General features: G+C 35.5%; 2 protein-coding genes across 2 annotated transcripts; both read left to right on the forward strand.

Moving 5' to 3' along the window:
* Positions 1-1,051: 1,051 nt before the first annotated feature.
* LOC117341898 (monocarboxylate transporter 5-like) lies at positions 1,052-3,413 on the forward strand. Its single transcript, XM_033903758.1, has 4 exons — positions 1,052-1,124; positions 1,611-1,880; positions 2,395-2,520; positions 3,116-3,413. Exons 1-4 carry the CDS (start codon positions 1,052-1,054, stop codon positions 3,364-3,366), a joined length of 720 nt encoding a protein of 239 aa, XP_033759649.1. The 3' UTR covers positions 3,367-3,413.
* Positions 3,414-5,687: 2,274 nt separating this feature from the next.
* Positions 5,688-11,069, forward strand: LOC117341899 (monocarboxylate transporter 9-like). The gene is made up of 6 exons (XM_033903759.1): positions 5,688-5,699; positions 6,596-6,740; positions 7,016-7,159; positions 8,443-8,712; positions 9,115-9,240; positions 10,816-11,069. Exons 1-6 carry the CDS (start codon positions 5,688-5,690, stop codon positions 11,067-11,069), a joined length of 951 nt encoding a protein of 316 aa, XP_033759650.1.
* The last annotated feature ends 1,833 nt before the right edge of the window (positions 11,070-12,902 follow it).

The raw sequence follows: 12,902 nt of genomic DNA on the forward strand, positions 1-12,902 counted from the left end.
GCGGTTGGAACTGTGATAACCAGTGGCGGATTTTTCCTTGCCTCGTTTTCCCAATCCCTGAATGTGTTGTAGATCTTTTACAGCATTGCGGGAGGTATGTGCATTGGTATCAGTTTTAAAAGGGGTAAGATTTTACAGAAGAAAAATTCAAGGCTCTCATAATGCTATTTGATATCACGCCCTTTATTAGATCGAGACCATTAAATCGAAGGATCAAAGGCCAGAGGACGGCTAGTGTCTAGCCAAACCCTGAAAAATGCTACTTTAATCAACCTATCAAGCATTATATCAAGGTGTGTTTTCGTTTCGCTGTGTGTGATGACGTTTTCATGATTGTTATGGTCCTTGAGTTCTGCCTATGATGAGGCGTCAACAAAATTTCTGATCTGTTCGCGGAAATTAAGACAGCAGAATGTACCGATATTAAACTCTATCCTGATTTAAGCTAAAAATCACAGAATTGATATGTAAGGAGTGGAAAAGAATAAGAAAATCTTTGTAATGCGTAGAAATTTAAGAAATAAGAAAGGGTTAATCGGCTGAAAATTGTTTCTTTAAATTTCAGAAGGAAGAATTTACAAATTCCTGTTAGAAAAGAATGACACCTATAATGTATAGAAGCCGTCCTATTAATACGTATACTTGTAAATGAACGTTTCTATTGATTCATTCCTTTTCTATGATATTATTCATTTTTATAGGTATTGGCATTGGTATAGTCTACTTTACTTCGATTGTGACCATTGGCGTATATTTCGACAAACGACGAGCCTTAGCTACGGGAATAGCTGTTAGTGGAGCCGGGGTCGGCGCCTTTGTCTTTGCACCAATCACGGAGCGTCTTTTGGAAACATACGGCTGGCGAGGAACAATGTGGATCATGTCCGCCATAATTCTGAACGGTGTTGTCATTTCCGCTACCTTTTGACCAATAGGAACGGACGTGAACAGGAACGTTACAAAAATACATAATGTGTATGATATGTGTGATACCGGAACCGATCGGAATGCTGGCGGATGTTTTAGACAGTTTTGTTTATCAATGAAAGACATGTTTGACTTTTCACTCCTTAAGAGCCCCACCATGTTGTTGTGTGGAGCTTCCTGTCTCCTCGTCATGTTTGGTATGATATCATAAGTGTGCATATAATATGATATTGTAGTTCAGTAAAATCTGCCAGTACCAAAAGTTTCCTTTTTTAACTCTGTAAATTAGTATGACGAAGTGTTAATTTTATTACATTTTTACCAGTGAAATATCAAAAATTACTCATTCTATAAAAGTGATATTTTTCACTAGTGAAAAATATCACTTTTGCTGATTTGACCAATCAAATTAATGATTAGAAAATACCAAAATAATTGACCAATCAGAAAGCCCGACATATATGTCAGCACCTGGACAGGGAAAACTACTTTTTTGTTTACAAATTATCGCTGTAGGCCTATTTAGCATACGGGGTAGGTTTTTCGTTGATAAAAAATGTAATAAACAGAATATGCGCACGAGTGAAAAATATCAAACTATTAGCCACACGAGTGAAATATATTTGGTATTACTGAAGACACTGTTAGATATCCTCTATGTACTGTACTGACATATATTGCAGGATTTTACATTCCGTCGAATTTCCTTCCTGTTTGGGCTAGTGATGTCAACCTGTCCACTGAGGAGGGAGCGTTTCTGATTTCAACCATGGGCGTATCCAACACGATTGCGTTCGTTTTGATTGGCTACATCACAGACAAACCATGGGCTAACTGTTTGGTTATAAACAATACTGCTCTACTGATTGGCGGCCTGGCTACGTGTTTTGTACCGTTCTACACCACATTTGCGGCTCTTGTCATCTATGCTGTTGTCTTTGGAATAGCTATGGGTAAAATTACAATAAATAGATAAATAAATAAATAACTCAATAATTAAATAGATAAAATAAAAAAAATAAAAAAAAACTTTGTGTAAACACAGTACCATCGTTGACTTATATAAACAAAGTCACATGTAAAATACGTGTTTTTGACAGCACAGTTATATCAAATAGTTATTAAGATAATTCATGTCAACATACGGATATAAATTTCTTATTCATACAATTTTTTTATGAACCATGGAAATCTTATTATTGTGTCTTTTAATTAATCAATGGTGCTTTTGAAAATACGAAGTTAATACATCAATCGATTTCTTAATAAATATCATTGGTTACTTTCATCACAATTGCCATATGTTTTCTTGTAGAATTTATATAAATAGAAGAAAGGCCAGGGACAGTATTGCTTTTTTTTTTAGTACACATATACAGCAGTCTATTTTGGTTTTCATAAATAATATCGTTCATGCTTTATACATTTAAATATTGTAATGACGTATCATTTTAATTGTAATTACAGCGGTTTTCATCGTGCTCGGAAGTATTTTGATGGCAGAACTATTGGGGGAACATAGACTCAACAGTTCGTTTGGATTGGTCGGACTCAGCATGGGTCTGTCGACATTTGTTGGGTCACCTTTAGCAGGTACAATCATCATGTTGTAGTACGGTGCGGTATGGCCAATAAATGTAAATGTAAATGTATCCACATGTTGTAGGACTATGTGTGATGGTCCCTAAATGTATGTTATAATCCACATGTTGTAGTACGATGTGTGATGGTCCCTAAATGTGTGTTATAATCCACATGTTGTAGTACGATGTGTGATGGTCCCTAAATGTGTTATAATCCACATGTTATAGTACCATGTGTGATGGTCCCTAAATGTGTGATATAAAAGAAACAGAGTACCGACTCGTGGCCGAAATAATAATTCTAACTCAAATTTGATAAAATAAGAAAACAGGAAAATTAAAAAAATCTGCCAGGCTAACCACGTTACCAGGTAGTTGCGGCTTACACCTAAGTTTTGATGATTTTAACTGCGCAATTTTTAATCAGAGCAAATACGAAAACAACGCAACATTAACTATAGTTGTTTTAGTGTTTCTTTCATATTTTAATATGTATAGTTTGTAATAATTGATAAAAAAATGATAAAAATATTAAATTTATAAAAATCTGACTCACGCAACGATTTCGAATTGTATTAATTAGTAAACGCTGTTTTCTGTTTCAGGAGCGTTGTCGGACATCAGTGGCAACTACAATGCGGCATTCTACTTCGGTGGCATCACTATGGTACTAGGAGGCTTGATTTGTCTGCCACTCAGACGGATTTCAAATTGGGAACAAAGTCGGAGAAAGGATTTCAACTTATGTGATACATATGACGATGATCAGAAAAACGAAAAGCCAGGTGTAAAAATAGTGTCCGTCAAGAAGTTATCCGTATTTACGGTAACAGATTCCACAAGAGATATGAACTGATCTGTATCTTCTTTCTCCCCTGATAATTGAAGTGAAGAAAATAACATGCATACCATACTTCAAGAAATGAAAAAAAATATGTTATGAAAGGACTTCGATTGAAGCATAAGCCATATATTTTTGAACCATGAACTGAAAATGCGAGGTGAATAAAATGTTAACTGTTTATATGTCTCAATTTGTTAGTGAACATCTAGACAATAGTAATTTGAACTGTGAAACCCTCATGTAATAATTCAGTTACCATGTATGAGTTTAGTTGATAAATAAAACCAAATGAATTGATTTTAAGATTCCACACGTGTATAATATACTGAGGGATTACGGGATCGCTACATGGAACTCCGATCATAACCTTGTACCCATAATTATAGCTGGGTTGATTTTTTTTTTATGTGTTTGTGTCGGTCTCGTGTTTCAGTCTACATGTCTAGTTATGGGATATTATGCAAATATGTCGGAGTTTAAATATAGAATTCATTCATCAAACATTAATGGAGCTTGAGATTTGTGTCAAGTGTGAACCTTGAATGAAATAAGTTTAACCCTAACCCTAACCCTCGGAACATTTTTGCATTGTATGAAATCAAGAGTAACAGTGATATATATATCGCATACAAGTCTTCGTTGACCATATTAAATTCATAATTTTAATGGACTTAACACTTTACAGTATAGCTATACTATATAACCAGTTCATATATATTTGCTATTTGTTTATTTGAAAACAAAACAAACAACAATGCTTATGCACATTCTGTTCTTATACCATTACTGAATAGCAGTTAACCTGGATTCAAAAATCGTAATATCCGCTAAGTAGATCCGACGGGCGGGAAATAAGAATCCTATGAAATAAAATATCCGAGGACTAGGTCCGATTACCGCGAAATACTATTGTGAAATTAAACAACTATGCATTTATATAACTGTTCTTTGTTTTTCAACATATCTATTCACTCTGCCAAACAACATTCACCAATACATTCCGTCATCAAACAACCGATCTAGTTAGGCCCTCGGAATTGCGCCTCTGCTAACGAGAGGTGTTTAACGAAGTAAACTCATTGTGTGTTTTGCCCTGACCTATATTCTGTACAGGAAAAAAATTGGAACACGGTGTTAATTTCACAAAACCTGCCTTCTGCGGTTAAAGTGTTCTCGGTTATGCTTATGTGATTTGATAAAAGACGATCTTCATTAATTCTAGAAATCACAAACGGCTTGGTGATAACTGGATATTTTGTTATTTCAATAACAGATGAGTTTCGTTAATACATATATATGGATCTGCCGAAAAAACTTACTTGGCAATAACCCTGTAAAACTATATATAGATATTTGGACTACTGAAGACCATCGAAACACGTGGAGTATTTGTTATAATCTTGTGTTTGGAATGCGAACTATACCTAACAGCACACTGGTATTACTATGTTGTTGTGGGAGGCATTTTATGTCGAAAAAGATCATTTATATAATTTAATGCCTGAAATCAGTATGTGAAAACAATATTACAGATGAATACATAGTTATTGTATGTTAACTGTTAAGATGTATTAAGGCAAACACACGAATTTACCAACAAACCTCCATGAAAAAGAGTAACGTAAGTATTGTCACGTCATGAAAAACAACAAGAGTTCAAAAGCAAATTATTGTGACGCGAGGAGATTCAATGGTGAAATTCAAATTATTCGCAAAATATCTGAGTTTATTTGATATGTATCATATCGCAGAATCAAAAATATGTCTACTTGCTACATATTGCTTTTGAATTCATATATCTATTTATCTGTTAATTGCGTCAGTCACATATGTAGAGCTATAAGTTCAGAGCTGCAGCATCTGTGTAAAAATAAACAAAGTATGCAAATCGTCAATGACGTTACCCTTGGGACGACTACAGTAGACTGAGAAATTAGCACAATGATTTATATACGCTACAAAGCGTTATGTTTAGAAATACTTCACAAAAAACCTTGCCTTTTGATAACCTGTTCCTTTTTCAGAAAATGTAAATTAATCGAATTTGTAATGTCTGTTAGTAAATCTGAAAACAAGTCACCTTATTATGTTATCATAAAAGTCATATAAGTCATATAAGATTGTTCCCATTTGAAAGATTTCTTGTTCGTGTGAGCCAGCTAAGGTTAGTGTATGCTATGACTAAATCACACGCTTTTTCATGTATATTCACATTACTCCCATCAACAAAACAGCGGCCAATATGACACAATTTGTTATTTATACAAGAGTATATGTCTTAATTGCTCATTATACAAGAACTCAAAGTCATTTTAGGATCAACATAAGCGAATATGTTTGAAGGGGTAAGTTCGCGATTCATGTAGACCTCCGAACGTATCCCTGGAAAATGTACTATTTACCCATTATTTGGACGAATAATTCATTTAGTGCAAGCTACATAAAACATGAGAAACCATTTAATCTTTGACATGGAAGTAACCGATGTTATCTTTATGATGGTTATTTAGTTGGAAACAACATTCTCCATAGCAACGTTGTTTTGCTTATTTCTCAATGCGTGAAAGTTTAAAGTAATCCGAATGCATTTCTGAAATATTGATGGAGATCGAGGGTTTTGTCCAGAGTGACCCTGGAATGAAATGAATTCCTGTTTAATCTTCGAACATTTTTATTGTGATTTTTATTATTGTGTTATAACAGGTGAGTATTGTATATACATCATATAATCAATCTAGATCAATAATATCACACACCGGTATCATCACTACTGTGGTAAATAGAATAATTCACTCATAACCGTATCATATTTAACTAATTTAATTAATTTGATACGATTGAAACATTTCGCAATTTTCAATTTTATTTTATATTCATTGGTTGTTGGAAATGATGTCCAAGGCCAGAATACTTTTAGTTGCTACAAATGTATAAAGCTATTTCAATATTGATAATAACGATGTTATCATATATGAATGGTTCCATGGAGATTTCCGCTCTGTGATTTGATTCTGGTTGTCTTAGACAATTGTTAGTCCGTATGTTCTTGTATGTTTGGTGTTAGAGTTAGGGCGTGAAAGCATTTAAAAAAGATCTTTTGTGAATATTTCGAGTTTGACCCAGCTAACACGAATATCATCTACACACATTGTATCATAGAATATTAAAATTATTAATAAAATCGAGCTTTATGATTTTGGTTTTAAGGAATTAATTATATAACCCATTGATATGTTAATAGGTACTGATTGAAATGATGAGTAAACCGGACGGCGGATGGGGATGGATGGTCGCGTTTTCCTCTTTTATACTCAACGTATTAATGAACGGAATCTTTCTTACGTATGGAATTTTCTTCCCGGCATTCCTCAAGCATTTTGATGAAAGTAAAGGAAAGACGCAACTTTTACATTCCGTACTTGTTGGGACATGTTTCGTTTCTGGTGAGCTGGAGTGTTTCATTTGCATTTTAAAAATCCGAAACCAAAATGTTACATACAGGTCAAAACAATAAGTAGGTACAATTGTATCAAATCAAACCACCATTTTTTGAAGTGTTAATGAGGCATTGGATAAAAATATCAGACTTATAACATTTATCAACATGTAGTGAAAAATGAATGTAATATCTATGTAAAGAATATGTTGAATATTTATCTAGGTCCTGTTGTCAGCGTCTTGGTGAACAAGTATGATATTAGGAAGGTGGTCGCGGTTGGAACTGTGATAACCAGTGGCGGACTTTTCCTTTCCTCGTTTTCCCAATCCCTGAATGTGTTGTTGATCTTCTACAGCATTGTGGGAGGTATGTGCATTGGTATCAGTTTTAAAAGGGATCAGATTGTACAGAAGACAAATTCAAGGCTTTCATAAGGCTATATGATATCACGCCCTTTGGATCAAAGGCCAGAGGACGGCTGGCATCTAGCCAAAACTGAAATTTGCTAATACAATCAACTTATCAAGCAGTTGTATCCATGTTTCCATGTCGTTGTGTGTGATGACGTTTTCATGATTATTATGGTCGGTGCGATCTGGTCTATGATTGAGGTGTCAGCAAACATTTCTCATATGTTCACATTATCTACACTTACCTCTGATTCAGCTAGCATGCATCCAACTGTTCCGTCTTTGCATATTGTTTAACATGTTAAAAGCTTGATTTCGGGTAGGACTGGCATTAGAACAAAAAATTAAAACCGAAGAAAGTTACGATATTAACTCCAACCTTGATTTAAGCTCAAAATCACAAAAAAAAAAAATTGAGTTGAAGAGTTGAGAGTTGAAAAGACTAAAATCTTTGTAATGCGTAGAAATTTGAATTCTTGATGAAATCACGAAAACAGTTAATCGGTGGCTAAAAACTGTATCTTTAAATTTTAGCAGGTAGCATATACAAATTTCTGTTTGAAAAGAATAAAACCTAAAATGTATAGAAACCCGCCTATTAATACGTATACTTGTAAATGAACGCTGTAGATGACTTTAATTGATTAATTCCTTGTGTATGATATTATTCATTTTATAGGTATTGGCATTGGTATAATCTACCTACCTTCGATTGTTGTCATTGGCGTTTATTTCGACAAACGACGAGCCTTAGCTACAGGAATAGCTGTAAGTGGAGCCGGGGTCGGCGCCTTTGTATTTGCACCAATCACGGAGCGTCTTTTGGAAACATATGACTTGAGGGGAGCAATGTGGATCATGTCCGCCATAGTTCTGAACGGTGTTCCCATCTCCGCTACCTTTAGGCCTCTAGGAACAGACGGGAACAGGAATGTTACAAAAATAAATAGTGTGTATGATAAGGTGTGATGCCGTAACCGATCGTAATGCCGGCGGCTGTTTGAGAGAGATTTGTTTATCAATGAAAGACATGTTTGACTTTTCACTCCTTAAGAGCCCCACCATGTTATTGTATGGAGCTTCCTGTCTCCTCGTCATGTTTGGTATGATATTATAAGTGTGCATTTAATATGATATTGTAGTTCAGTAAAGTCTACCAGTACCAAAAGTTTTCCTTTTTAACTCTGTAAATTTGTATGTCGAAGCGTAAATTGCACTGTACTGACATATATATTGCAGGATTTTTCATTCCGTCGAATTTCCTTCCTGTTTGGGCTAGTGATGTCAATCTGTCCACGGAGGAGGGAGCATTTCTCATTTCAGCAATGGGCGCATCCAACACGATAGGGCGTGTTTTGATTGGCTATATCACGGACAAACCATGGGCTAACTGTTTGATTATAAACAATATTGCCCTACTGATTGGTGGCCTGGCTACGTGTTTTGTACCATTCTACACCACATTTGAGACTCTTGTCATCTATGCTGTTGTCTTTGGGATATCTATGGGTAAAATTACAATAATAGATAAATAAATAAATAACTCAATAATTAAATAGATAAAATAAAAAAAAAACTTTGTGTAAACAGAGTACCATCGTTGACTTATATAAAAAAATTCACATGTAAATAACATGTTTTTGACAGCATAGTAACATCAAATAGTTATCAAGATAATTCATGTCAACATACGGGTATACATTTCTTATTCGTTCATTTTTTTATGAACCATGGAAATCTTATCATTGTGTCTTGTAAGTAATCAATTGTGCTTTTTTTAAAAAGAAAATATTCAAATTTTATAAATTTGGCATTGAGTAATCATATTCAGCAGTCGATTTTGTTTTTGATAAATAACATCTTTCATGCTTTATATATTTATATACTGTAATGACGTAATTGTAATTACAGCTGTTTTTATCGTGCTCGGAAGTATTTTGATGGCAGAACTGTTGGGGGAACCTAGACTCAACAGTTCGTTTGGATTGGTCGGACTAAGCATCGGCCTGTCGGCATTTGTGGGGTCACCGTTGGCAGGTACAATCATCATGTTGTAGTACGATGTGTGATGTTCCCTACATGTAGGTTATAATCCACATGTAGTACGATGTGTGATGTTCTCTAAATGTATGTTATAATCCACATGTTGTAGTACGATGTGTGATGGTCCCTAAATGTATGTTATAATCCACATGTTGTAGTACGATGTGTGATGGTCCCTAAATGTATGTTATAATCCACATGTTGTAGTACGATGTGTGATGTTCTCTAAATGTAGGTTATAATCCACATGTTGTAGTACAATGTGTGATGGTCTCTGAATGTATGTTATAATCCACATGTTGTAATACGATGTGTGATGGTCCCTAAATGTATGTTATAATCCACATGTTGTAGTACCATGTGTGATGGTCCCTAACTGTATGTTATAATCCACATGTTGTAGTACGATGTGTGATGGTCCCTGAATGTATGTTATAATCCACATGTTGTAGTACGATGTGTGATGGTCCCTAAATGTATGTTATAATTCATCCACATCTTGTAGTACGATGTGTGATGGTCCCTAAATGTATGTTATAATCCATCCACATGTTGTAGTACGATGTGTGATGGTCCCTAAATGTATGTTATAATCCATCCACATGTTGTAGTACGATGTGTGATGGTCCCTAAATGTATGTTATAATCCACATGTTGTAGTACGATGTGTGTGGTCCCTAAATGTATGTTATAATCCACATGTTGTACTACGATGTGTGATGTTCTCTAAATGTATGTTATAATCCACATGTTGTAGTACGATGTGTGATGGTCTCTAAATGTATGTTATAATCCACATGTTGTAGTACGATGTGTGATGGTCCCTAAATGTATGTTATAATCCACATGTTGTAGTACGATGTGTGATGGTCCCTAAATGTATGTTATAATCCACATGTTGTAGTACGATGTTTCATGGTCTCTGAATGTATGTTATAATCCACATGTTGTAGTACGATGTGTGATGTTCTCTAAATGTATGTTATAATCCACATGTTGTAGTACGATGTGTGATGGTCCCTAACTGTATGTTATAATCCACATGTTGTAGTACGATGTGTTATGTTCCCTAAATGTATGTTATAATCCACATGCTATAGTACGATGTGTGATGGTCCCTAAATGTATGTTATAATCCACATGTTGTAGTACGATGTGTGATGGTCCCTAAATGTATGTTATAATCCACATGTTGTAGTACGATGTGTGATGGTCCCTAAATGTATGTTATAATCCACATGTTGTAGTACGATGTGTGATGGTCCCTAAATGTATGATACAAAAGAAATAGAGTACCGACCCGTGACCGAAATATCAATTCTAACTCAAATTTGATAAACTTAGAAAACAGGAAAATTAAAACATCTGCCAGACGAACTACGTTACCTAAGTTATGATGATTCTAACTGTGAAAACACTTCCTGTTGTTATTTTAGTGTTTCCTTCATATTTTTATATGTATAGTTTGTAATAATTGATAAAAATGATAAAAACATTAAATTTATTAAAATCTGACTCAAGCAATGATTTCGAATTCTATTAATTGGTAAACGCTGTTTTCTGTTTCAGGAGCGTTGTCGGACATCATTGGCAACTACAATGTGGCATTCTACTTCGGTGGCATCACTATGGTACTAGGAGGCTTAATTTGTCTGCTACTCAGACGGATTTCAAACTGGGAAATCAGTCGGAGAAAAGATTTCAACTTATGTGATAGATATGACGATGATCAGAAAAACAAAAAGCCAGGTGTAAAAATAGTGTCCGTCAAGAAGAAGTTATCTGTATTTACGATATCAGATTCCACGAAAGATATGAACTGATCTTTCTTTACGTTCTCCCCTGATAATTGAAGTGAAGAAAATAGCATGCATAACATACTTCAAGAAATTAAAAAAACTAAAAAAATCAGATAACAAAATGTTGTCAATTTAACGTTTAATCCTCACGTGGAAATGAAATAGGTATTGTCATCTTATCACTTCACGTTCCATATTACACATTTCAGCATGTTAAAGCTCTCCCAATAAAAAAAATTCTTTGCACTCACTCAATATTTACACTACACCGGCCGTAATCGAAACTCTGCCGGTGAAACCTGGGCACTATATGTTTCCTCTCAGTCTTCCCGATAAGTATGTAGGTACTGTCAAAGTTTGTCAACACTCTTCCGGATAATTGTTTGTAGCGTTTTGATAAAAGGCCACCTAATGATAAAATGCCATACTATATAAGTATGATTGTCTATCTAGGTGATATCTACTTGTGACTCTCTGATTGCATTTTTTCCTGGAAAATCCAGTTGCTATTTATTTAGGACATTCCAATTTCTCTTAACCTGGGACTATTCAGTTACTTTATATCTGGGACATTCCAATTGCTTTGAACCAGGGAACATCCAGTTTCTATTTATCTTGGACACTCCAGGTGCCTTTTTGCCTTTACTAAAACCTCTACTTGACGTATTTAGTCCTAGGATTTATATCCATGACTGTCGACTAATTTGGATTTTTACTTTTAAAAGTAAAAGCCAATGTTAGCCTATTTGAAATGTTTTTGCATTATGTTTTTGTGGACGAGTATCAGGACAGGAAGGGCTAGATCAGCCAGTCTGACCTGTATAAAATACAGAAGCACAGCGTGAGATCCGATGTTTATTTGAAGGTCAATTAAACTAAGACATAACATGCGACGATATGACCGACTCGCAGTTTACTACAAGATCATAACACCACCTGATACAGATTCAGTATCACAAGGAACAAGGAGGGCACAAGTACTGGATTGTTCACACACTTCTGGGGATATGTTATCAAACACTCGGGGACTATCACAGGGCCAGCAGGGCTTACTGGGAGTCAGCTCAATCAAAGGGAATACTTTGGGAGTTTAATCCTGCCATGGCCAGGATAGCAATAGTGTACCTATGTATGTATGTATCGCAGAGGTCTGACAGAGGGTAGCTGTGGTGTATCTATGTATGTATGTCCCACAGAGGTCTGACAGAGGATAGCTGTGGTGTATCTATGTATGTATGTCTCACAGAGGTCTGACAGAGGATAGCTGTGGTGTATCTATGTATGCATGTCTCGCAGAGTTCTGACAGAGGATAGCTGTGGTGTATCTATGTATGTATGTCTCACAGAAGTCTGAGAGATGATAGATGTGGTGTTTCTATGTATGTCTCCCAGAGGTCTGACAGAGGATAGCTGTGGTGTATCAATGTATGTCTCACAGAGGTCTGACAGAGGACGGCTGTGATGTATCAATGTGTCTCACAGAGGTTTGACAGAGGATGGCTGTGGTGTATCTATGTATGTATCACAGAGGTCTGACAGAGGATAGATAGTCATAGTGTATCTATGTATGTATATCCCACAGAGGTTTTACAGAGGGCAGTTGTTGTGTAAATGTGTATGTCTCACAGAGATCTGACAAAGGATAGCCGTGGTGTATCTATGTATGTTTCATTGATATGGGACAGAGGACATCTAAGGATAGCATAGGGTCATTATTACTAAGACAATGTTAAATAAGGTTTCATGGATCATGGAGCAGCAGATGCTGGTTAGATTGCCGATGGGCCCTTGAATATGTGTTAAGTTCACCTGCATGTCGTGGTTTGGCACCCGTCGTCCGTCCGTCGCTCAACCGTC

The sequence above is a fragment of the Pecten maximus genome, chromosome 14 (assembly GCF_902652985.1).
Source record: "Pecten maximus chromosome 14, xPecMax1.1, whole genome shotgun sequence".
In the NCBI taxonomy this organism is placed as follows: domain Eukaryota; kingdom Metazoa; phylum Mollusca; class Bivalvia; order Pectinida; family Pectinidae; genus Pecten; species Pecten maximus.